Source organism: Sorex araneus, chromosome 5, assembly GCF_027595985.1.
Source record: "Sorex araneus isolate mSorAra2 chromosome 5, mSorAra2.pri, whole genome shotgun sequence".
In the NCBI taxonomy this organism is placed as follows: Eukaryota; Metazoa; Chordata; class Mammalia; order Eulipotyphla; family Soricidae; genus Sorex; species Sorex araneus.
The window spans coordinates 104,228,789-104,253,397 of NC_073306.1; the positions used below are offsets into that span (position 1 = coordinate 104,228,789).

The 24,609-nt window shown below is 38.1% G+C and overlaps 1 protein-coding gene and 1 non-coding gene across 4 annotated transcripts in view; one reads left to right on the forward strand and one right to left on the reverse strand.

The window, feature by feature from the left end:
• The window catches only part of JMJD1C (jumonji domain containing 1C), a 217,069-nt gene that overhangs the window by 71,462 nt on the left and 120,998 nt on the right, over nucleotides 1-24,609 (reverse strand). For all 3 annotated transcript variants that reach the window (XM_055138890.1, XM_055138889.1, XM_055138891.1), the window contains one exon: nucleotides 23,461-23,574. Coding sequence is in view for 1 of the 3 variants with exons in the window: in XM_055138889.1 (XP_054994864.1) it covers nucleotides 23,461-23,574 (114 nt within the window). In the remaining 2 variants the exon portion in view is untranslated. The remainder of the gene's footprint in view (nucleotides 1-23,460; nucleotides 23,575-24,609) is intronic.
• Nucleotides 6,756-6,896, forward strand: LOC129405353 (small nucleolar RNA SNORA70). Its single transcript, XR_008630513.1, has one exon. It is a non-coding gene; the product is annotated as a small nucleolar RNA SNORA70 (small nucleolar RNA).

Below are 24,609 nucleotides of genomic sequence, written 5' to 3' on the forward strand. Positions count from 1 at the left end.
TCAGGAAGGCCTGGGAATTGTTTAATGTTTCCCAAAGTGAAAACTGGAAATATTCCTTAATAAGAGTTTAAGTTTAAGAAAATAAAACAAAAGTGCTCCCACTTCCATTCTCAGGCTGACTCCACCCATGGCAATCTCATCATAACTTGTGTCCCATCCTACCACCACCAACTCCCCCCTCTCCCGCCGCCCCTCCTTATAGAAGTGAGGTGGAGTGGGGGAAGGAACTTAGATATTTAACTTAAGAAGCAAGCAGTAACTATAACCTCAGAGAGAGGGAGAAGGTGTATTTGGAGGTGATTGGAGCTACCTAGAAGTATTAAGGACACTGATGATGGTTCCATGCTTAGACAGAGCTATCTGAAGACCCAACAATATTCATGGTGTCCCACAGGGTCAGGGATCAAATGGTGTTCAACATGTAAAGCATACTCTAGTCCTTTAAGGTAGCTCCATAGCCCCTGGCATCCCGTTGCTCATCGATTTGTTTGAGCGGACACCAGTAACGTCTCTCATTGAGAGACTTATTGTTACTGTTTTTGGCATATCCAATATGCACGGGTAGCTTGCCAGGCTCTCCGAGAGGAGCAGAGGAATCGAACTCGGGTAGGCAGCGTGACAGGCGAACGCCCAACTGCTGTGCAACCGCTCCAGCCCAGCCCCTGGCATAGTACTTTTAAAAAGTAATATGGGGGGTAGGGGCTGGAGTGATAGCATGGTGGGTAGGACATTTGCCTCACATGCAGCTGACCCGGGTTCGATTCCCAGCATCCCATACGGTCCCCTGAGTACCGCCAGGTGTGACACCCCCCACCAAAAAAAAAGTACCATAGGGGCTGGAAAGAAAGTATGGGGGTTAAGGTTCTTTCCCTGTATATAGCCAGTCAGGTTAGATACCTGTCACTACATGGGCCCCCAAACATCACCAGTAGTGAATTGTGAGCACCGAGCCAAGAGAAACACTAATACTGCTATGATAAAATTCTGAACACATAACAGAGAGTTGACAGACCCCAGTACCGCGTATGTTGCCCCTTTCCGTAAATAAAATAAAATGCATTCTACTAAAATAATTTGGAATAAGATAGAAGGCAAGGTGATACCTTGCATGCAGCTGATTTGGGTTCAATTTTCAGTACTGTAAGGTGCAATCTGTAAGCACAGATGGGAGTAAGATCGGAGCATAATCCAACCCTCCCCCAGTAGAAAATAATTTTTTAAATACCTATAGGGCTAGAGAGATAGTATAGAGGTTAAGTTGCCTGTCTTACATGCAAACAATGAGGTCTGATCACCAGCACATCATATGATCTCCAAGCATCATCAGGGGTCACCCTGGGTCATAGAGCCAAGAGTAGTTCTTCTAAGATTGCCAGGTGTGGACCCCAAAAAGCAAAAATAAAAATAATTCTTAGACACAAATTAGAAACTGAAGTATACAAACAATTGGGCCCGTGACTCTTCTAATTAAAATAAACATTTACTAGAAAATTTATTTTTAAAACCTATAAAAGATAAAGTTTCAAAATTTAAAATATAAACCCATAAAGTTGAATCAAAACAGTTCATACTTCTCTCATTTGAAAAAGCATTATTTCTCTAAGAAGAAATTAATGCTATCTAAATGTAACTGAAATAATCAAGAAACTCCTAATTTGATAGACTTGAATATGCCAAATTACAATAGAGAAAAATGTGATTTGTAGAGAAAATGCAAATACAGAGACTTAATGCACTTAAATGCATTAAGCTAAATAAACACATTAAGCTTTTCAAAAAAAAAAGGGGGGGGGTTAAAATTGTAACTCTAATGTACCACAATAGAAAAACACGTTGTTTTTAAACATGTTCTAAGGGAGAAAGCAAGCAGTGTATTGCACAATGACAGTATTTTCTTTCTAAAACAGTAAGTTTGCCTTTATTTAATAAAGCTAATTAAAAGGGATGAAAACAAATGAAATAAGATTTTGTTAAATGCTATTAACATGTATATATAGTTTTTAATGACATAAAACTGACAAATAATCAAAATCCTGATTTGGAATAAAACTATTTTGAGTTCCTAAGTAGCACACTGATCACAACTTAAGCTTTTCACCAACTCATGGTAACACCATATACTACTATAGCAAGATAATCTAGACTGATAGAAAAAGTGCCTCCATTCTTTTTTTGGGTGAGGTGTAGGAAATGTTATTGGGCCACACCTGGTGGTGCTCAGCGGCTTATTCCTGGAAGGGCTTAGGGGATGGGGTGGGTGGGTGGGTCCATACACAGTATCAGATTAGATCCTGAGTAGGCAGGCAGGCAAGACAAACACCCTACTTTCACTCTGGCCCAAGCAATGCTGTCTCCATGACAAACTGTCCCAGAAGTTCCAATCTACTATCAGTTTCAAATTTTCTCTTTTGGCTTCTCATAAACCGTGGTGGAGGAAACCAGATTGGACAGCATATTGGAATTACATTTGAAATAATCTCCAGTGTGGGATGAAGAAGCTCTCTTATGAGTAAATTAGGACTATGTTTCATTAATATTATGGGGGTGGGAGTGGGGAATTCCCCTCCAAGCATTGTTAAAGGGGCCCCAGGACCACTTCTGGAGTTATTCAGCAAGTTTGGTGTGACAGTTTAATTTTAGCGCTTAGTAGCCTACAAATGCTGGGGGTGGGGGGTGGGGGCAAGAGGGGAGAGCAAATCAAGAGTTAAAATTTAATGCAATATATTTTATGTTCCAGAGTTCAAAACTTATGTAAATTAGAACAGTCATTTTACTATATAGTAAAGCGAAAACCGGGGACATTAGTGGAGGGAAGGTCACACTGGCGGTATTGGAACGCTAAATGCCTGAAACAACTGTATTATGAACAACTTTTAAATCAGTGTTTTAATAAAAATAAATTTTAAAAAGTTCACGCTGGCCAGAGATAGTACAGTGGATGAAATACTGCCTTGCACATGGCTGGCTAAGGTTTGATCCCAGATTCCCAATTTAAGGAGAGCTTTTAAGTTAGAGGGAAATGCACATGAAAGCATAGACAGGAAGAAAAACTATGGCATATGTAGAGAACTGTAAGTACACAAGTATGAGAGAATGATCATGGAAAAGTAGAGGAGCAGAAAGACAGAAGAACCCTATCAGGACAGTTCTGTAGTAAGACTATATAGGTGAGGATGGAAGCTATACAAGAGTCATGAAATTGTGTATGCAATGTTAAGAAAGTAGAAATAAGCAATTCTTGGAGATCAAAATGGGAAAAGAAAATAGAAGACTTAAATATTATCAAACTTGAATTGAGGGCTGGATAAACAATACAGCAGGTAGGGTTCTACCCATACACACAACTGACACAGATTTGATTTGAGTGACAAAATGAAGTAGAAGCAGTTATGCATAACTGGTAACTAATGTCAGGATAGGAAAAAGAATAAGACATACTGGAGCACTAAATTTAGCACAGAAGGTGGAAGACTATAGGAGATTCATATTCTAGAGAGGGACAGACATAGAATGATTGCACTTATTTGTACGATATAAAAATAAAGACTAATTCCCAAAGACAGTAGAAACAAGGGCTGGTACAACTGGTCTACTGCTGGAAGCTTGCCCCGAGTAAGAAAGGGGGCAGGAGAGGGGGAAAGGGCAGTCAGAACAGAGAAGAGACTACTATGACAATGATAGCTGTAAATGATCACTCTGGACAAGAACTGAAGTGCTGAATGGAGGTAAAGGGACATGCATGATGGTCTTTCAGTACCTGTATTGCAAACCATAAGGCAGAATGAGCAGATAGCTGAGCGTGGGGGGAAGGAGGGAAAGGGGGGGAAGAAAGAAAAGAGTGAGAGCGAGAGAGGGGGTGGGGAAGTCACTGCCATAGAGGCAGGCTGAGGGGGGGTAGTGGGAGGGAAACTGGGTATATTGGTGGTGGGAAATGTACATGATGAAGGGATGGGTGATAGAACATTAAATGACTGAAACCCAATCATGAACAACTCTGTAACTGTATCTTACGGTGATTCAATTAAAAAAAAAAAAAAACAAGCTTCATCTTCTCATTGATGCCCAGTATGACTACCCTATTTAATAATCTAATTTGCCTCTCCACTCGCCATTCCATTCCTTTTTCCTTGCAGTAATTAAATAACCATCTTAGTGATTAATTTATTGGGAGTGGAGCAGGGCTGGAGATAAAATCCAGTGCCTCACACATGCAAGGTAAGTATACTTTATTATGTACCATATATCCACCAGAGGAACAGGATTGATATAGCACAGTTTAGTGGGTACAGTGCCTTGCATACAGCCAATCAGGGGCTCCATCCAGCATCCCATATGGCCCCCGAGCACTGCCAAGAGTAAATTCTGAGTAAAGAGCTCAAAGTAATCCCTGAGCAAGGTATGGTGTGGTGAAAAACTCCAAATAAATAAAAACAAAACAAAACAAAAAAAGCCACCATGTTTTTTAGGACCAAAGGGGTAATTTAGGACCAAAGGTGTAGAGATTTTCATTTGACCAGTGCCTAGCATATTATAGAAGAGGAACACAGAACATTTTTAAGTCAGTATTTTAAATGGAAACATGCTGCTTAGGAGTAGTAACAATGAGAAGAAACGAAACATTGAAAAGGTAGGTTTTCAGTTGGTATCAAGATGACTACCCATCCCAAATACACACATACAGAGGCAAAGACTGACAAAGAATAGCTAAACCTGAAAAGAAGTGCCAAAGATTCAACAGAATAAAGAATTTCCAGGATAGTAATCCAGTGTCAAAATCAAATAAATTAGTGGACAAGGGATAAAGAGCCAGTATATTTTCTAATAATTATCTAATTATCTCTCTCTCTTTTTTTTACTTTTTTGGGTCACACCCAGCGATGCACAGGGGTTACTCCTGGCTCGGAACTCAGGGGACCATATGGGATGCTGGAAATCGAACCCGAGTCAGTCACGTGCAAAGGCAAACACCCTACCCGCTGTATCCCCTCTAATAATGATCTTATTAGCAGTACAGGGGAAGTGAAGAAATGCTATGACAAATAAAGGAGTACAAAAAGTCAGAATGTATTGTTATGTAATTTGGATGCGAAGCAAAGGAGTATGGTAAGGTGGCAAGGGGGGGTATACAGGAGGTTCTCACTGAGTTATACATAACCCCAGGCAAGAATCAATAATTCACTGTTTTTGGTTGTTTTTTTTCCCTTATTTGTTTTTGGGCCCCACCCAGCAGTGCTCAGGAACCATAGGAGGTGCCTTACTTTGCACTGTGCCCTGTGTCTCCAGTTCCATTCTACTTTTCTATTCCTGCTAACATTTCCTACTATTTTGCCTTAGCAATTAAGATCTTACATACTAAACTACTTATTTTGCTTGGCATCTAACTCAGCCTAGAGGGTAAACTATATAAATACAGGGAAATTTTGTCATGGTCAAACTTTAGTATTAAAAGATATTCTCTAGGACACTGCAAGTGCCCAATAACATTTGCAAAATTTGTCAACTTTTTCAAGACACATCTCAGCAAGAGAAAGGGTGGCAAGGAAAGGTGCAAAAATAGGTATAAGGACAGGAAGTAAAAGGGGTTCCTGCCTACAACCTCAACTTCCTCTCCACTGCAGGAGAAAGGTCATTTACTAAGAGAAAAGGAGGAAGTTGAGTAGTGCTAATTTGGACTGCTTCAGGGAATTGAAGTTCAAAAGGAGTATAGAAAGGACTCTACTGGTACTAAGACTCAGCTGAGATTGGAGACAATATAAAAGGCACTAAAAATACTTCAACATATTTTTACTTGCAGTGTTAAGTATCTAGCATGAAGTTTCCCAACACTAATTTCTGCAATAATAGAAATAGTTTATCTAAGCTATCAAATACATTCATTATACTTAAAAATATTAGAAATGTCTCCTTATAAGAAATTAAAAGAATATAGGATAGATATAAAAAAGATATTAGGAAATTACAAAACTGTGAAGAAAGGCTGAAATAGGTCTAGATAGAGGTATATAGCTTAATCACAGATGTGAGTATGGGCTGGGTTTGAGTCAAAAAAATCTGGAAAAGAGCTACAAATAATTGAAATGACAGACATAACTGAGGTACGTTGCACAGAATGAGAAATGAAAGGGTGAAGCAAACAGCTCAAAAAGGAATCCCTGCACCACATAGTCCCTAGAGCACAGCCCAAGAGTGATCAACCCTGACCAGGAGTATCCCCTGAGCATTGCCAGGTATGGTCCCAAAATCAAAAGGGAAAATTAAAACTAGGAGACCCAACTATTATATATAGCTTACTCTGAGATGTAGCAATCTCTTGGATGACATCTACTTTTATTAGGGTGTGAAAAAAAACTACTTCCTGAAAAACACACCTATCATGGCTAAAATTTACTCAATCGTACCTATTTATTTTTGAAATTTTTATGTTTATTCTATTTATTACAACAGTTTTAGAGTACAATTTCTTTCATATTATCTCACAGACAAAAGCAACACCAGGATGTCTGTCAAATACCTAATTTACAGATGAGAAGAAATTGTTAAGTTATGCTTTGTCAAACATTGGGGCTATTTAACATTACTCCAAGTTGGTTATTTTATTATCAAATTTTGATACTTCAGTAGAACACAATTATAAATTTTCTCTCTCCCACTAAAGAGCAAAAAAAGATTCAAATGAAGCCATTTTATATAGGTGCATACAGATATGTATGGCATATAACATGCAGTTAGTATGTATCTTTAAACAGAAGCTAAATCTATAGCTAATTAAGGCAACCATATTCTTTTCCCTGTAGGGCCCAGTGTGCAATGCCTGGGGCAGTGCAAACAGTAGTTTCTTAGGCAATTATGCAGACTATTGCTTGTATGAATTGCCCAAAGAGACCTGGGAAATAGTCTTTCAGTGGACATTCATACCTGACTTCATTGTTTCTAATCTTTGGGTCTAGACAGGTATTGGGATGCCTTTGGAAAGCCCCAGGGCACAGTGGTCAGGGTCCACAGTGACTGAGTCATCATGCCTACTGGGACCAAGCTTCAGAACAAGTATGTGACTGAGGGCCAAGTCCAAGTTCCCTAGATAACAGCAGAAGAGCCACTTTTCCAGGAAGTGGTGCTTACACAAAGCTTAATGTGGATCAATTTAGGACTCTCTGGATGGGGCCAGGATGGAGCTCAATTAGTATAACACACACCTAGCAAGTCAAAGGCCCTAAATTTTATCCTGTGCACTGCATAGCTGAGCACCACTGAACAACAGCTCCTATTAAAGATTTATAAAAACAAACAGATGACAGGGACAGCTCAGAGGTATGGAGACCATACTGGAGACCCAGGTTTGATCCCAGCAATTCCTGAACAGGAAGTCAGAAGTCAGCATCTGAGCATCTAGTTTGGACCCCCCCCCCCAGCCCCAAGACACCCCAAACACAACCAAAACAGAAGACTTGGTGACTCAAAAGTAGCTCATCCAGATGGCTATGGCATAAAATATATCTTTAATCACAGATTCCCTGTACTGTGGTACCTATATTCCTGAGTTAAGGTCATTAGTAAATCCTATTCCTTTTCAAAGTAATAGTAATAACTTCAAATTCAATAAAATTCAGGATCTATGGTGAGAGAAATAGTATAGTGGGTAGGACACCTGCCTTGTACGTGGCTAACCCAGGTTTGATTTGGGTCACCAAATATGGTCCCCTGAACCCACCAGGAGTTATCCCTGAGCTCACAGTAAGGAGAAAGCACTGAGTATAGGTGACTGTGGCCTGAAGACAACAAAACAACACAAAATTTAGAATCTAATTCTGTTAACTGTTGTTTCATTGCTCTATGACATTTCGATTAAATTTTAACTACTTCCAATTTTAGTCAAATTAATGTGCAAGAAATAAGACAATCAGCTCCTAGAGTCCGGACCCAGCCTGCTCCGCGGCCCTGAGCACCCCGGGCTTCCCTCCGCTCCGGACTGCCGGCCGAGTGGCCGGCACGCCGACCCCAAGCGCCGCCGCCGTCCTGTCTTCCGGCAAAGGTCTGTGACGCTCCCTCGACCCGCCCTTCCGGACCCAGCCTGCTCCGCGGCCCTGAGCACCCCGGGCTTCCCTCCCCTCCGGACTGCCGGCCGAGTGGCCGGCACGCCGACCCCAAGCGCCGCCGCCGTCCTGTCTTCCCGCAAAGGTCTGTGGGAAAGGGGCGTGGCCTAACCACCAGGGGGCGTGGCCTAAGAAAAGTGGGCGTGGCCTCTTTACCGGCGGCCGCCGCTAACGCGGCGGAAAGTAGTTTTCTCAACATCCTATCCAAGACTAACATCCTAGCTATTCACAAGCAGTAGGACAACAAAACACAAGACTTCACATAAGAACATCTCAGTAGGAGACCAGGTTCTACACCGGCAATTAAAAAGCCAACCACTATTAACTGAGCCTATCCACAATCCTTTTTCACAACAAAAGGAAACAGGGACACTCATCATCAAGAGCCCTCTTTCATATCACCACAAACAACATGAAGAAACAGCGAAAATCCCCATTGCAACCAGAGGACGATCAAAGGAATCCGGAAACCTCAATGGGCGCCTCCTACAAACTTGACCTCTCTGAGAAAGAATTCAGACTTGAAATCCTCAACATGTTCAATCAACTCAATGCAAAGATGGACAACTTCAAGGAAGACCTGGCGGAAACAATACAACAGACAGCCGACAAAATACGGGAAGAAATGAGAGCAGAAATAAAAAACCTTCAAAAAGAAATGAAGGATTCCGTACATGAAATCAAAAACTCTCTGACTGCCCTCAACAATAGGATGACTGCAGCCGAAGACAGAATCAGTATGCTTGAAGATGAGCTGCAAGAGGCCTACAGGCAACATCAAACCATGGCAAGAGACCTCAAAATAGCTCTAGCCAGAATCAGAGTCCTAGGGGATGAATTCAAGAGGAACAACATTAGAATCATTGGACTACCAGAACCACAGGGAACCAACCCCAACGAAAAAGACACAGTCAAACAAATCATTGCGGAAAACTTCCCACAGCTGGACAATGCGGGCATCCAGATTCAAGGCGCCCGGAGAGTGCCAGCTAAAAGAGATCCTAACAGAAAAACCCCAAGACATATCATAGTTACAATGATGGACATCTTCCAGAGAGACACAATACTCCAAGCAGCAAGGTCCAAGAAGGAAATCATATACAAAGGAGCACCCCTTAGGCTCACAGCAGATCTATCAGAGGAAACCCTCCAAGCTCGAAGGCAATGGTGGGATATAGTGAAAAAACTCAATGAAATCAGCTCCTAGACAAAAGGCACAACTATGCATAGACAAACAGGCATGCGCATGCAAGCACGCGCGCGCGCGCACGCACACACGCACGCACGCACGCACACACACACACACACACACACACCACACACACACACACACACACGAGGACACAGGAGAAAAGAAGATAAAAAGCTAACCTGGATGTAACTGTGTCTCTAAGGTCCACAAACTGAATAATATTAGAAAGATTTTTAAATCAAAACTTCACATGTATGAGGAAGGTAAAGACTAATTTTTCAACAGATGACTTAGGTTAAGTCAAATACCCTTTAAGTTGGATCTCAATGTATTCATAAAAAATATTTTTTAAATATTTTAGGTCAAATATCTAATTTATTAAGGTCAAAATATTAGGTTCAAAAATATCTAATTTAAGAACTAAAACTATAAACCATAGGAAAAAAGTTCATGCCATTGGAACAGGTAGCACCAGGCTGGGAAGAGACCCAGGGTACTGCCAAGTTTGACTATCTTCCCCCAAATAACAATAAAAACTATATCCCCCTCCACACCCCCCAAAATCCCACACTACTACAAGGGGCCAGAGAGCTAGTACAAAGGTTAAGCACCAAATATGATCTTCACACACACTAAGAATGATCCCTAAGCACAGGGCCAAAAGTAAGTTCTTAAGCACCCACTCCTCTTGATGTTGGGCATCCTCTCAAAATTACTTTATAGAGACAAAAAAGAGATAATCTACAGAAAGGAGAAAACAGTACCGATTAAAATAATAAAAACCCGAAAACTAAACAGAACAGAAAAATTTTAAACGTTCAAAGAATTTCATTGTTATTTAGTGGAAAAAAACAAGCATTCCCACAGATGTGAAAAAAAAACAAAAAATTGGAACCCTTGTTGATGGAAGTTATATGGTGCAGATGCAATGGAAAACTTTGGCTGTTCCTCAAAGAAACAAAACCAAACCCCATAAATTTCCAAATGCTCCAGCCAATTCTGTTCCTTGGGATATGTCCATCCAAAAAAAATTTTCCCCCCTGATCTTCAAGCACTGCTCAAGAGAGCCCAAAGGAGTCACTCTCCCAGTGACACTTGTAAATTCAGTGTTAGGGCACTAAGATGCAGTGCTCTGGGGTCACATCCAGTGATGAAGGGCCAGGAACTTAACTTAGGTCATGTACCCCTGTATCATGTCCCTGACTTTCGCACACTAATAAAAATATAAATAAAAATAAATTCTGACAACCTGCAACACTAGAGAAATTTAAAGATTTAAAATTGAGTAAGTCAAAAAGGACAACCACTGTATGAATCTTATTTATATGAGTACCAAGAATATGCAAAGAATAAATTATGAGAGTGTAACAAAACCATAGCTTGTGGAAAAGAGGGTAGTAGCATACTGGGAGTAATTAATAAACTTTTTGTATGGGATGATTTAAAAAAAAAAAAAGGTCCTGAAAACATCATGATTGTTGAACAATAGTCTAAATATACTTAATGCCAATAAATTATATAACTAAAATGATTTTTAAAAAACCCAAAGAACAAAAACACCACCACCCACAACTTTGTTTCTCGCTTCATTTTGTCTGTATCTCACTTCTCATAAGGACAATGAGGTAAAGGTTAGTTTCCTGAAAATGGTTACGAACAGAACCATCTGCTTATATAAATCCTATACAGACCTATACATTCTGCTTGTTCCTTTATTTCATGTACAAAATCAATCCAACAATCCTAGAGGTATACTTAATTTATATTCATCTCGAGTAATTTAGAGGTCCTATTTCTAAGAACAGGTGTAACCTTTCTTCCTCACAACTTGAAATCTAAGTAAACTTAGTAAACCTCCTAGGTGTCTGTTACTTATTACACTTTATTTATCTTTACATTTACAAGCTCTTTATTTTTATGCATTCCTACCATTAAATTTTCAGTTCTAGGCGCTGAAGATAGTACATTAAGAATATGGCACTTGCCTTGCACATGGCCAATCGGGCTTCGATTCCTGGCACTCATGGTTTCCCAAGCCTCACCAGGAGTGATTTCTGAGCACAGAGCCAGAAATAAGCCCTGAGTACTGCTAGGTGTAGCCAAAACAAACAGAAGTTCTAAAAGGCAGAGTACTTTTATTCTTGAATACATCACAACTAATCATGAATTATGTGAATAAATAGATACCAGTCACTATTTATTAGGAGCTAGTAAGTGAAAGAGGCTGAAAAAAATTCATTGAAAAGAATTAGTGGGCTGGGAAAAGATTGCATAAAAGGCTCGAGCATGTTCTTTACTACATGTAGGAAGTATGGGCTTAACTCCTATCACCACGTGGTTTCTACCCCACAAGCATAATCACAATGACCACTGACCCCCCAATGAGTGATCCATGAGCACAGCTGTGACTCTCTCCCCAAAACAAACCAACACAGCAATAAATCAACTAACAACTATCACCGAGGAGTGGAGAGAGAGCTCAAAGGGTGGGAGCTGACGCTTCCCCAGGGTTGATCCCCAGTGCACCATCAGCAGCAACCACCAAGAACTGGAACCAGTAGGAGCCTCTGAGCCCGGCTGGGTGTGGTTCAAAAACCAACCAATGAACAACCAAAAAAAACCACAAGAACAACAATCAAGAAACAAAAATAGGATTTTGTTTTTAAAATTTAAGTTTGAACAAATCTAGAATTTCACGGTACCTACATATACAACAGAAAACAAGGCAACTGAGAAAACTGGGTGCCTGAGAACATCCTAGTCTGTTTAAATTTTCTACCTGTGGAACAAATACAAATGAGGTACAGATTGGGAGGGTAGCTTGATTTTAATGTTGGAAAAGTTTAGGAAAATTGTGCAGCAAGAAAATTAATTAAAATGGAACCACAGGGAATAAGAATACAGAGGCTAAAGCACTTGACTTGATACCAAAGAGATAGTACAGTGTAAGTAGGGTGCTTGCTTTGCCCATGGCTCACCTGGGTTCATCCCCAGCATCCTACATGGTTGGTACCCTGAGAACTGCCAGGAGTAATTCTTAAGTGCAGAGTGAGGCGTAACCCCTGAGATTGCTGGGTGTTGCCCCCAAACCAGTAAATAAAATAAAAATGAAGCACTTGCTTTGTACGTGGCTGACCCTGATTCTACTGGCACAAGTATGATCCCCTGACATAATCCCTTAGCATAGAGCCAGCTCTTAGCACTGCTGGGTATGACTCAAAAGTAAAAAAAAAAAAAAAAAAAAAAAATCAAATGCAATCTCAGTTAGGAAACATACTCTTTTTTGCTTTTGGGGTCACACCCAGCAATGCACAGGGGTTACCTGGCTCTGTACAAAGGAATTACCCCTGGCGGTGCTCGGGGGACCATATGGCAAATGCCCTACCCACTGTGCTATTACTTCAGCTCCGATATTAACTCTTTAGGAAAAGTGCCACACCAAAAAAAGACACAGAAGTAAGACACGTCCCTTTCCAGTGGCTCATAAAGGCAGTGCTACCATAGAAATATTTTGGAAACTCAAGTTTTGGCTTCTCCTGGTTGAGTGCACCTAGATAGCAAGTCACATTTAATAAAACCTCATTTTTGGCCTATAAAAGTTGCTATGAAAGGGACTAGAGAGACACTTGCCAAGTAGGTGGCTAACCCTGGCTTGATACCCATACAGCATAGCATCCTTTTCTCTACCCCTCTAGTAATCCCTGAGCAGAGTCAGCTGTGACCCCAAAGCCCCAAAAGAAAACAAAACTGCCATGAAGGTCAGGGAAAGAGAGCTCAAAAGACAGGAGCACAACTTTTACATGTGGTATCGAAAGCTAGATCAGCAGCACAGGGTTATTAACTAGTCCCACAAGCACCACCAGGGGTGGTGTACACCTCTTTAAAAAAAAGTCCTGCTATCACACAGTCTCTCCAATCTTATCTTTCTTCTCTTTTTATTCTGATATGCTCAAATTTTACTACAAAACATAAATTACATTTAAAGGATCCAGTAATGGGTAGGAGGCAGGTGGATCAAGGACTGACACATGGAAGTCACAAGGCACTCTTATTATGAGAAGCAAAACCTATGAGTAAGCAGAAGAAATATGACTGCAAAAATGAGATTGAGGAAGAATGAAAGAATACATAATACTAGTTTCTCATTTTCTAGTTCCTAATTCCTGTTCAAGTAAGGTTCAGTTATGCTTTTTCTGTGACAGATGTCCATAACAACCTACTGTATCACTATAACCCACCCCTTTTAATTTTAATCTTGGTTAAGCAGGTTTTCATTTCTGTTACTTTTTTTTTTTTTTTTTTTTGGTTTTTGGGTCACACCTGACGATGCACAGGGGTTACTCCTGGTTCTTCACTCAGGAATTACCCCTGGAGGTGCTCAGGGGACCATATGGGATGCTGGGATTAGAATCCGGGTCGGCCACGTGCAAGGCAAACGCCCTACCCGCTGTGCTATCGCTCCAGCCCCTCTGTTACTTTTTTTTTTTTAATTTGTAAGTTAAACTTGTCAAAGACTTGGGCAGATTAGATAAATATATATACAAAACACACACATCCTTAAGGTATGACACAAAATTAAGATGTTATTTTCATAAAGCAACATAACAATGTATATTCAGAAATATCTCAAAGTGTCATAAAGAAATATCTTAAAAAATTAAAATGTCAAGCATTAAGTAGATTGTTACTACGCTAACGAAAATTTTAATTTTGAATTTAAAATATTATGGCTCTGCTTTAGAAGATATCTGCAGTTAAGGGTCAGGGATATAACTCAAAAGGTTGGGATAGATGCTCTGTAAGAGGGAGTCCTGAGTTTCTTTATTCCTAGCACAACACAGTCCCTGAGCACTACTGGGAGTGCTGCATCAGTAAAGTAGCCCCTAAGCACCATCAGGTGGTGCCTAAAATCAAACAAAAAGAATTTTCAATTAAAGCAAAAGAAAATAGCGTCAATAACATCAAGTTATTTTGACTGGCAAAAGTAAGAAATCTTAATGGTAACTAATGGTAATGTCTTAGAATTTTTGGAATCTGATGTCTGAAAGCATAATTTCATATATTTTAAATTCGTAACAGCAGCCACAAACATTAAAAAAGAAACCGGCAGATTTTTCAGCATATGATCATAGCAGATTTGGGATCAGGAAAGAACTACTGCAGACTGTGACTTATAAATGTTTTTAATCTGAATATTGCAGAACAGCTCATACTTGGGCCAAATTTCAGTCAAAATAACATGTTCCTGGATTCCATGGTTACATTTTCAACATACCAAGTAGTTTTGCAACCGATTTTTACAAAAGAAGTCCCTTTAAAATAAAGATATATATTTGAGTAAATCAACATACCTGATTTGTGGGACATATCTTCACAGTAATTTTTGAAATTGGAACAATAAAAAAAAAGGTTGAAGATAACAGGAATATTTAAATAGAATACGGAACAAAATACTGATTATTAAAACATGATGTGCCAACTTTTAAAAAATCTACATAAATAAGGAAGTACAATGACTCTGTTATAGCTACTGGTTCCTCTTTTCTTGCAGTCCATGCTACTTTCTAGGCTTCAGCTTGGCTTCACTACTGCAAGCTGTCGCTTTTGACTAGAAATGGAATAAAGCCAAGTGCTACACAATAGCAGCTTCCTGTTCTGGCCTCATCTCCTAGACCACCCCTATGCCTGCCCACAGATGCTGATCCTACCAAGCCAATAATCCACCAAGCAGTCAGATTGGAGCTATGGTTAAGACTGTTAGCACAGTATATACTCTGCAATTTCACCACTCTCATTTTTATGGACTTATAGGTACCTCTAACATGTTAATATAAAATCAAGTAAAATGGAAAGGAGATATCAAATGAAAATTCTGATTGGAAATGTGAGTAATGCAGGAACAATATGAAAAATAGGAAGCTCTAAAAAAATACAATCCAAACAATCCTGTTTTTTAAAAGTTTGCTTTAACCTTTATCTGAATCTGGTATTGTCTGAATTCTGTACTTCTCTCTTTTGAGATAAGCCCAGGTTTAAGTTGAATGTTTCATATCTCTAAGAGTAAGATAATTAGGAACAGAGTTTAGCAAAGCTAATATTGGTAAAACATTTTCAGTTTGAACAAGTTCTCATAATTATAGCTTATTGTTGAGAAGGAACATGGAAGGCCATTTAACCAATTCTCTTCAATCTTCAATGCTTAAAGGACTCCAAATGATAGCACAAACCACACGATATTACCCTAAGAGGCAAAGAAAAAAAATCTCCCCCCCATAACTTACTATCTATTACTTTCTGAGATTAAAAAAAACATGTTTCAAAGATAAAGAATAATTATCAATAAGAAATAGAGCATACATTTTCCCTGTGGAAAACCAAAGGACAAAAGTGGGTGAGGGAGATAGTTCCACAGAAGAGAGAAAGCTGGGAAGCCCGCCTAAACACAGATCTAGAGTAGCCTGAGGGCACCACTGGGTGTGATCACAAAACTAAATAGGTAGAGTATGTGAAGGTGGATAAAAGTAGGGCCCTGCATTTTTTCTAATATTGAAAAGAACTTACAGTTTATGAAATTATCATAGAATCTAATCTAGTCACACTCTTTAGAAAGGGGGGGGGGGGAGAAGAAACAGACATTCTCTGTTCTGACCAAAACTTTACTAACAGTGAAAAACTGCCTATCAGTAGGAAGAATTAAAAAAAAAAAAAAAAAAAGGCAGCTGTTGATAGAGAAATGTTCAATGCTTGAACGCAGTTGGAAGAGAAAGTTTCAAGTATCTATCAGTTTAAGGCACCATTTAACTAAAAAACAGAAAATATAAAACACATCTAAATAACTACCACTTAATCAAGCAGTTTCTATGTGGTACTAGTTCTTGAATATATTTCATTTGATCTTCTTAACAATTTTTGAGAACTACGGTATTCCTTATCCTACAACTGAAGAAATCAAGAAATCATTTATTTAGAATTCTTTGGCTATCCCAATAAACAAAATTTGAAACCAGGTCTGCATAAGATGACCTTGAAATTGGTAAAGTTGTTTTTTTGTTTTTGTTTTTTGCTTTTTGGGTCACACCCGGCAATGCACAGGGGACCATATGGGATGCTGGGAATCGAACCCAGGTCGGGGCCGCATGCAAGGCAAACGCCCTACCCTCTGCGCTATCGCTCCAGCCCCGAAATTCGTCAAGTTTTTTACTCAAGTGTGTGCAGGTTGATTATAAAGGTCAAAAGATTAATGAAGAACCGATCAATTAACTGCAGCTTGTCTAAGTGTTTCTCAAAATGCAGAGAGGGGGTAACAATAGTCTTGGCTGGAACTGAGGGGCGTTTTCTGTTTTTCCACTTAAAGAAGGTAGGCCTGAGAAGGAGGGGCTGTGGAACTTTTTAACTTTTTTCTGAAAAGATGGTAATAGTCCAAATAAGTTTGGGAACCTCTGTTTTAAGATAAACAGATGTCATTGTAATGTTTTTCTGCTATAAAGCTTCCAATGATTAATAGGGTCTATGTGACACAAGGCACTAAATGTAATAAGCAAGCCTTTTCTACATTTATCTCATGCATATTTTCAAGTATATCTAACATTCAAGATCAAATTATCCTTTAGAGTTAAACTGATTTTCTTACTGTCCCTGAATTTTATCTACCTCCTGACCATCCTGCAACTCTACAATAAATGCTTGCCTGACTCTGGTTTTCACTTCCAACTTCATTCAAATTAGTTCCTTTCAACTTTTACTTCCTTCTATTAATTTCAATCTGACTGTTTGTATTCCATTCTTGAAGTAATCTTTACTACGCACTTTTTGCTCCTATTAAAATCAAGTCAATTCCAGGGATGGAGGTAGGAGAGATAGTAAGGGGGAAAGGTTCCTATGGCTGACCCCAGTTCAGCTGGAATCCCCAGCATCACTTATGGATTCATAGGCATAGCTACTGAGTACACAGCCCCTGAGCACCACAGGGTGTGGCTCCCAAAACTCAAGTCTATTTCAAGGAAATTGTTTTTTTTTTTGTTTTGGAACCACACCAGGCTCACAATATGGAATGCCCAGGGATTAAACCCAGGTCAGCCACATGTAAGGCAGACACCCTACCTGCTGTGCCATAACTCCAGTCCATTTCAAGGAAATTGTTTTTAATGAGTTCTTGTCATTCATGGATTATAAAAGTGGGAGGAGAGATCAGACAAGCAGAACTATGACTTACATTTCTATCAACTTTTAAAAACCATTGAGCACAAAAGCTGGTTGCTATGAACTGAGAAACCACAGAATTTAAATAACTGTTAAATGAATGAAGTTTGTTAGGATGTTTCTAAGAGCAGACATTAAAGAAAAAAAAAAGGTAAATTGAATTTAGCATGAAATTTCCAATTACAAATTTCTAGAGAAAAATAAACTGAGCTAACAATTTCTGGAACTCTAAGAGTTCCATTCATCCCTCTTCTGCTCTCCTTAACTGTACCTCAGATTTGCAGGTCTTCCATGGTGAAGTCATAGGGGAAAGGGAATGAGGATGTGGGTGAGCTCCTCAAATATTACCCTCCCCACAATATTCTTATATCAGAGGTGCTCCCAGTGTTTCTTATAGTCTGATAGAAGTCCAACAAAATTTATCCCAACACCAAGGATCACGGGAAAAAAATGGAAAAAAAAAATCTAGTATCTATCTTAAAAAGAGCTTTGGGCTGAAAGTTCAACAGGCTAGAACGCATCTTTTGCATGCAGAAGGCTCAGATTCCATCTGGAGTGCTATGGATGGTGTCAGACACCACTCCCCCCCCCCAAATGTTTGCAGATAAAATTTGACAACAGGTCAAATTCCCCTTCCTACTACAGGAAGGTTATACTTTTATAAAATGATGTAACTATATTACAAACTGAATTAAGAATGAGAAAAAAAAAACACAGAAAAAACCCTGGAGCCAGAGCTTCAGTAGAGCGAGTAGGGCATCTGTCTTGCACTCAGCTGCCCCAGGTTCGATTTCTGGCACTCCATATGGCCCCCAGAGCCTGCCAAGAAGAGATTCCTGAGAGTACAGCCAGGAATAAGCCCTGAGCAGAGCCAGGTGTAGCTAAAAAGGAGAGGGGGAGGAAAAGAGAGAGAGAGAGAGAGAGAGAGAGAGAGAGAGAGAGAGAGAGAGAGAGAGAGAGAGAGAGAGAGAGAGAGAGAGAGAGAGACAGAGAGAGAGAGAGAGAGAGAGAGAGAGAGAGAGGAGTAAAAAAAGTAAAAAACTCTTTTCTCTATCTACCAAAGTAACAGAAGAGCTTCACAATCAGCAGTAGTAGTATCGTATTTGTAGTACCTAGGGGAAACATTTTAGCTAAAAGTTAAATTGACTAAGATATTTGTTTTAACTTGTTAGTGGCTCAACTTACGTTAAATATTTAATAGAAGAAAAAAACCTTTAAGGGACCAGCGAGGAGGTAGCAAGTATCAAGAGGAGTTAAGGCATTTGCCTTCTATGCTGGTGGTCCCTATTTGACACACAGGGCTCACAGAACTCAAAGCCAAGAGAAAGCCCTGAACACCCCACCCCTGTGTGATATCTAAAAATCAAAGCATTAGAATTAGTAAGAAGCACCAACCAGCTGTCTACTTTTGCTGAGGTGCAACTTTTACATCACTCTGGTTATATAATCCTTATTATGAAACAATTCCAAATTTCTTAGAACAATAACAAATGTTTAGAGTAAGTACAAAATTCTGCTATACTTCATTACTTAAAACTACTGGGAAATCATTTTAGTTACTTGCAGTAAATCAGATGTGCTCAGTTACAACTATCTTATGGATAGACTGAAAATACCAATAAATTTATATACTATAATATCATTTCTGGGAACACTGAGGGCTAAATGGACCTAAACATGGAGGGAGAGAGGAGAGAGGGAGAAAGGGAGAGAGAGAGGGGGAGAGGGAGGGAGAGAGAGAGGGAGGGAGAGAGGGAGGGAGAGAGAGAGAGAGGGGGAGGAGAGAGAGAGAGAGAGAGAGAGAGAGAGAGAGAGAGAGAGAGAGAGAGAGAGATGTGTCTTTTAATAAGTCTTTGGTACGTGTACTAGGAGAATGTATGGGCTGGTTCCAGCTCTTCCTTCAATCAGATATTCACAGTACAGAGGCCAGAGAGTACAATAGATAGGGTACTTGCCTTACACAATGCAGACCTGGTTTGACCTCCAGCACACTGTAAGGTCCCCTGAGCCCTACTAGAACTGGGCCTTAAGCACAGAGTCAAGAGTATACTCTGAACACAGCCAGGTGTGCCCCCCACCCAAAATGTGGGGGAGAAAAGAAATCCACAGCACAATACTGAAACTAGCATTCAGTAAAATAAATATCTATAGTAAAAGCGTAGCAGAAACTACACTCTTACCTCAAATTCTGACTAGCTCATTATGACCCAGAATTTTAAAAACATAAGAACAAATTATTTTAGACAAGTATATTTTGTTTCTTGTAAAGACTCTAATGGGTTTAAACTAGTACCCTTTATATTCTTCCTTTATTACATTTAAAAGCAAAGAGGATTATGATCCCTAGAAAATACTGGACTAACAAGCCAGACCAACCCAGATTAATTGATATGAGTCATGTACAACTTTCAGGTAAGAAATAATCTCTTCTATATCCTTTATGAAGCAACCAACCTGCAAATTGCAGGTGTGTATCTGGCTGGAAGCCAAAATCTAGAACAAGATGATTTCAAAACCATGTTAAAAGTTGAATGTTCATATTTATTATCAAAATGTTTTATATTATTAATTTAAACCTTTGTGCAGTTTTAAAACCTTTTGCAAGCCTCCTTTTCAAAGTAAAGCAAGACTACAAAAAACACATAGAAATTAAAAAAATATATGTAAAAACTCCAAAACTATAAAAAGTATCTTTAAGAACCAACCATTTATAGACAGCAAGCTTTGCATGTATAAGGGCCCATGGGTCTGATTCCTAGCATACATTAAATATACATATATTGCTTTTTTTTTTCTCAGTCAGCTAAAAGGCATAGTAAGAAGCTATAGTTCCCTCCAACTTCCTCCTCTCTTTTCCCTTCCCCCCTCTACTTCAAAGAAAGTTTATTGTAGCCAGGCATGATCAGAAAATCTAAAGGGAGGAAGCAGAAACTCATTTGTGTGCACATGGAAGGAAAGCAAAGAATATCATGGTGTATTCTGTCAGTGACCTAAATATGTATCTGCTGTATTTTCAGTTAAGATGTTGATTTATTTCCCATAAATTTTCTTTCTAAAATGTTGAAAACTGGGCCAGGGAAACAGTTCAGTGGTAGCTTACATGTATAAAGTCTTATATTTGCTTCTTTTCTTTTTTTGTTTTTGGGTCACATCAGTGCTCAAGAGACCATACAGGGAGGGTGAAAGGGATTGAACTTTGGTTGTCAATGGGCAAAGCAAGCACTGTACTATCTCTATCATTGCTAAATGACAGCCCCTAGAACCTTATATCTGATCCTAAGCACCATGAGAGGAATAAAAACTCTGAAAAATAAAATCTGTATGTCGGTTGGCACCCCAACTTCAACCATCATATAAAAAAGAAAAACCACACACCAGGGTAATGAACTTAGCATATGATAGCTGATATCCAATTCACTGGCATTATTTATGAGAATAGAAGTCAAAGTGGTGACCTAAAAGGGAAATGATCTATATTCATTCCAAATCATCCTAACCACTTATTCATATTTTATGTCACTGCTATGTTAAAAACAACAGCAACAACAAAAAAGGACTATGTAACTAAGAAAGAACTTATGGGACTATATGACTAGAGTGAAATGCAAAAAATTCAAGGACCAAGATGTTGGATGGTAACCCCCACTGTGAAATTAATTAACTACATAATTGAACTCTCAGCCAAACACCACATGTTTTAAAACTAAGATACACAAGCCAGTTCCAAAGCTTTTTTCCTTATCACACTTTCAGAATTCTAAAAGAACAATCAGCACTGAGATTCAGAAAAACTGCCTCATGAAATTTAAAGAAAACCATTGTTAAAACTTGCTTAATCTCCTGAACTACTCTTAATGCACCACAGCATTATCCTAAAATTAAGATATTTCAAAGCACTATTTACAAAATCTGTGCCAGTTACATCTGCCATGTGTAGAATCCAAGTAATTTAATATAGTGTTTAGATAACTGGTTGGAGAAAAATGCTCTGGGATAGCCACTGCAATTATTTAAATTCTACTTTTGCTTTACATACTAAGTATCTGTCCTCCACAAATTTATCTAAAAAATTTTTTCAAAAGAAAGAGAGTAAATCATCTTAGGTTTCTGGAAGAAATTTTCAATCAACTGAACATAAGGAAGAAAATATATTTTTAAATCTTATTTTAAAATACCACAGAAAAAAGTTCTAGTGTAAGCCAATCATTACGTCTAAAACTTTTTAGAAATTCTAGAATCAAATAAACTGGAACCTAAAGATTGTAACAAATAGTTTCTCCTAATTCCTTCAAACTGAGAAATTAATTGTTAATAACAGTTAACATGTCAAGTAGATCACTTCACCTCTGGAAGATACAAACTCCTTTCTAGGACAGAGGTCAATTTACTTATACTAACTAGAAGCAATATAAATGGCTTACTAACCAAGAATATCATAAAATTCACCATGTCAGTTAAGACTTTAAAGCTTTTTCTTTCTTGTGTTTCTTACTTTTATAAGATGAAAATAATTACTGGAATCTAAAAGCGTTTTAAAATGAACAAAAAACAATTATAAAAATGCTAGGACACCTTTTCCTTACTTTAATATTAATAAACACATTGTAGAGTTTGGGGCCACCTGGCAAGAGTTTATTTTTAAACATACTTTCAACATAATGATTTCACTTCTCTAAATCAAATCCAAGCAAAATCTTCCAGAATGCTACTCAGCAACAACAGAGATTAAAACATTCAAGTTGGAAGGGTGTTAGGGTTTTCTATAAACCCGATGTTTGGAATGAAAAAAAATTAAGCTATGACCTATAGGAAACTAAATCAAGTTCATAACTAAAAACAAATAATACAAAACCCTAGGGAAATGCTCTAATACTTCCAGTATTAAACTGGGACTTGCTATGCATTTTTTTAGCTTAAAAATATTGCAAACAAAGAACAAAAGTATCAGTATGCAGACAAGGAGATTTAATAGAAAAATAATGCATAGAGAATAAAGTACACCTGCGTACACTTCAGTAAGAAATAACATTTACATGGCAGAACTATCATCTAATTTTACTAGATGCAATGGAAGTACATAAGTACTTTAATTACCTAAGTATCTTAACTCCATATACAACAAATTACAGTTCATTAACTTAAGCCCTTGTTCATTCCATGTGAAATCTTTACATTTTATTCTTAAAAGTCAATATTTAAAAATTAAATATACTGACTTTTAGTTTCATTGTAAAAACAAAACTTACTTTACTCACTCTTACTTTCAGTGCAATTAAATATAAAGTATTTCAACTATACTAAACTTAGAAGCATGCAATTTAATTCAATCTGGAATTCAAATACAGAAATGATACTTATATGTGAAATATATTTCATTTATATCTGAAAAAACTGACAGGATTCACTGGGGGAGAAAAATCCACAACAATTTAACATAATTTTGATGAGTTCCTTCACATGGGTTAAAATGTAAAAGCAGCATACTAAAATATCTCCACATGACAAATGTATTTATAATTAATTATAACATTTGGGAACTAAATTCAAAAACAAAGAACACCTCAAGGAAAATTAACATTTAAGAAAATGAATTACTATTATGCTAAACTGGTATGCATGCATACATTATGTACTAATCTTATTTAATTACACTAATTGACCTAATTCTTGAACTTTAGACTTGGAGACAAAGATAGTTTATACTAATATCTAACCAGTTATTTTATAATAATGAACATTTCTAAGATTGGCAAGGTCTAATTTTTTGCTCACTTTTATTCCCATTCTAGAAATAGAATACTGCTCCTAGGTGCTCAGTACACACTTGATACATCACTTACCCTCTAATCAAAATTTGTTTGATGTACTGGTTTTCTTGCATATCTAAATATTGGCTAAAATGAGTATTTAAAATAATATATGAATATAAGTGAAGCTTAATGATTATTAATTTTTAAAAAGCAACCTAAAATCTCTTACCTGGTAGGGCTGAAAGGCACTATCTTCAGTTAAAAAATCCAGTTGTTTATCTACAAGGAATTCTACCGCAGTGATTGAACTGGGTATACTTTTTTCAACTAGGGGTTTGAAAGTCTGTAAGATGAAAAGAAAAATTTAATGGTAATTAATACAATGTATTGTAGTCACAATGGTTTAAGAGTTTTCATATTACCTAAAGTAATGCTTTTGTATTCAAGAATAGAGTATTTAATATCTATCATACAGGAATGAAGTAGATTTCATAAGGAAGAAGAAAAAATCCTAGTTAGCTAAGCCTCCATTCACATAAAGAACAATAATCAAGAATATGTGTGTATAAAATTTTCTAAACTTAAAAAAGATTGCTTCTGAAAAAGTAAACTGGGTAAGAGAAAAAAAATCTTGCAAAACATCTTATGTTTTATTCCTTATAAAACATAATAGATGAGACTTCCATGCAGAGTTTTTTCCCCTAGTTTATCCACATCAAGGATTTTAAATGATCAGGATGCATCTGGTCTTTAAACTCCGCCCTGTGCACTGCCACCCCCGCCCCAGCCCAAAGCACAAATAAAAATCCAGCTGCTTCTGTGAGAGTGGCATGGGGGAAGGGAGCAGGAAAAGAAAGAAGTATTAAGTACTAACACAAACCCACCTTTTCGTAAGTAAAGTCCCTCCCTGAGTTCTACTACCAAAAAAGGGAGGAGGGGGCTGGGGGAATCAGTGTTCATCCGATACTTTATTTAAAAACAAAAACAAAACAGAATTAAAAAAAGATTTTCCTTAAGACTGGGCATGGGTGTGGGAGTGACAGAAGTAAAAGAAGAGGAATTAAATAAAAGTACTTTAGACATTTTTTTCACTGTCACTCCCAAAAGGGAGTCATATTCAAATTACTGTTGCAAAAAACGTAAAAATGAAAACGAGGTTCCACCATCTTGAAAGTATATAGTGGCTTTTGATAAAAGAATCTAAATTTGGTAAATGGAATCAACAATCACCGAGTTCATCCAAGAAATCTTTCTTGCTACAGGGCAAAAATTTTGCTTGACCATTTGGATATAAACCAAACCTCTAGTCAAAGACAGTAAAAATCTTCAGGAGATCCAAAGCCATTGTGCTTCCCCCTTCTCTTACTACTTTTTAAAG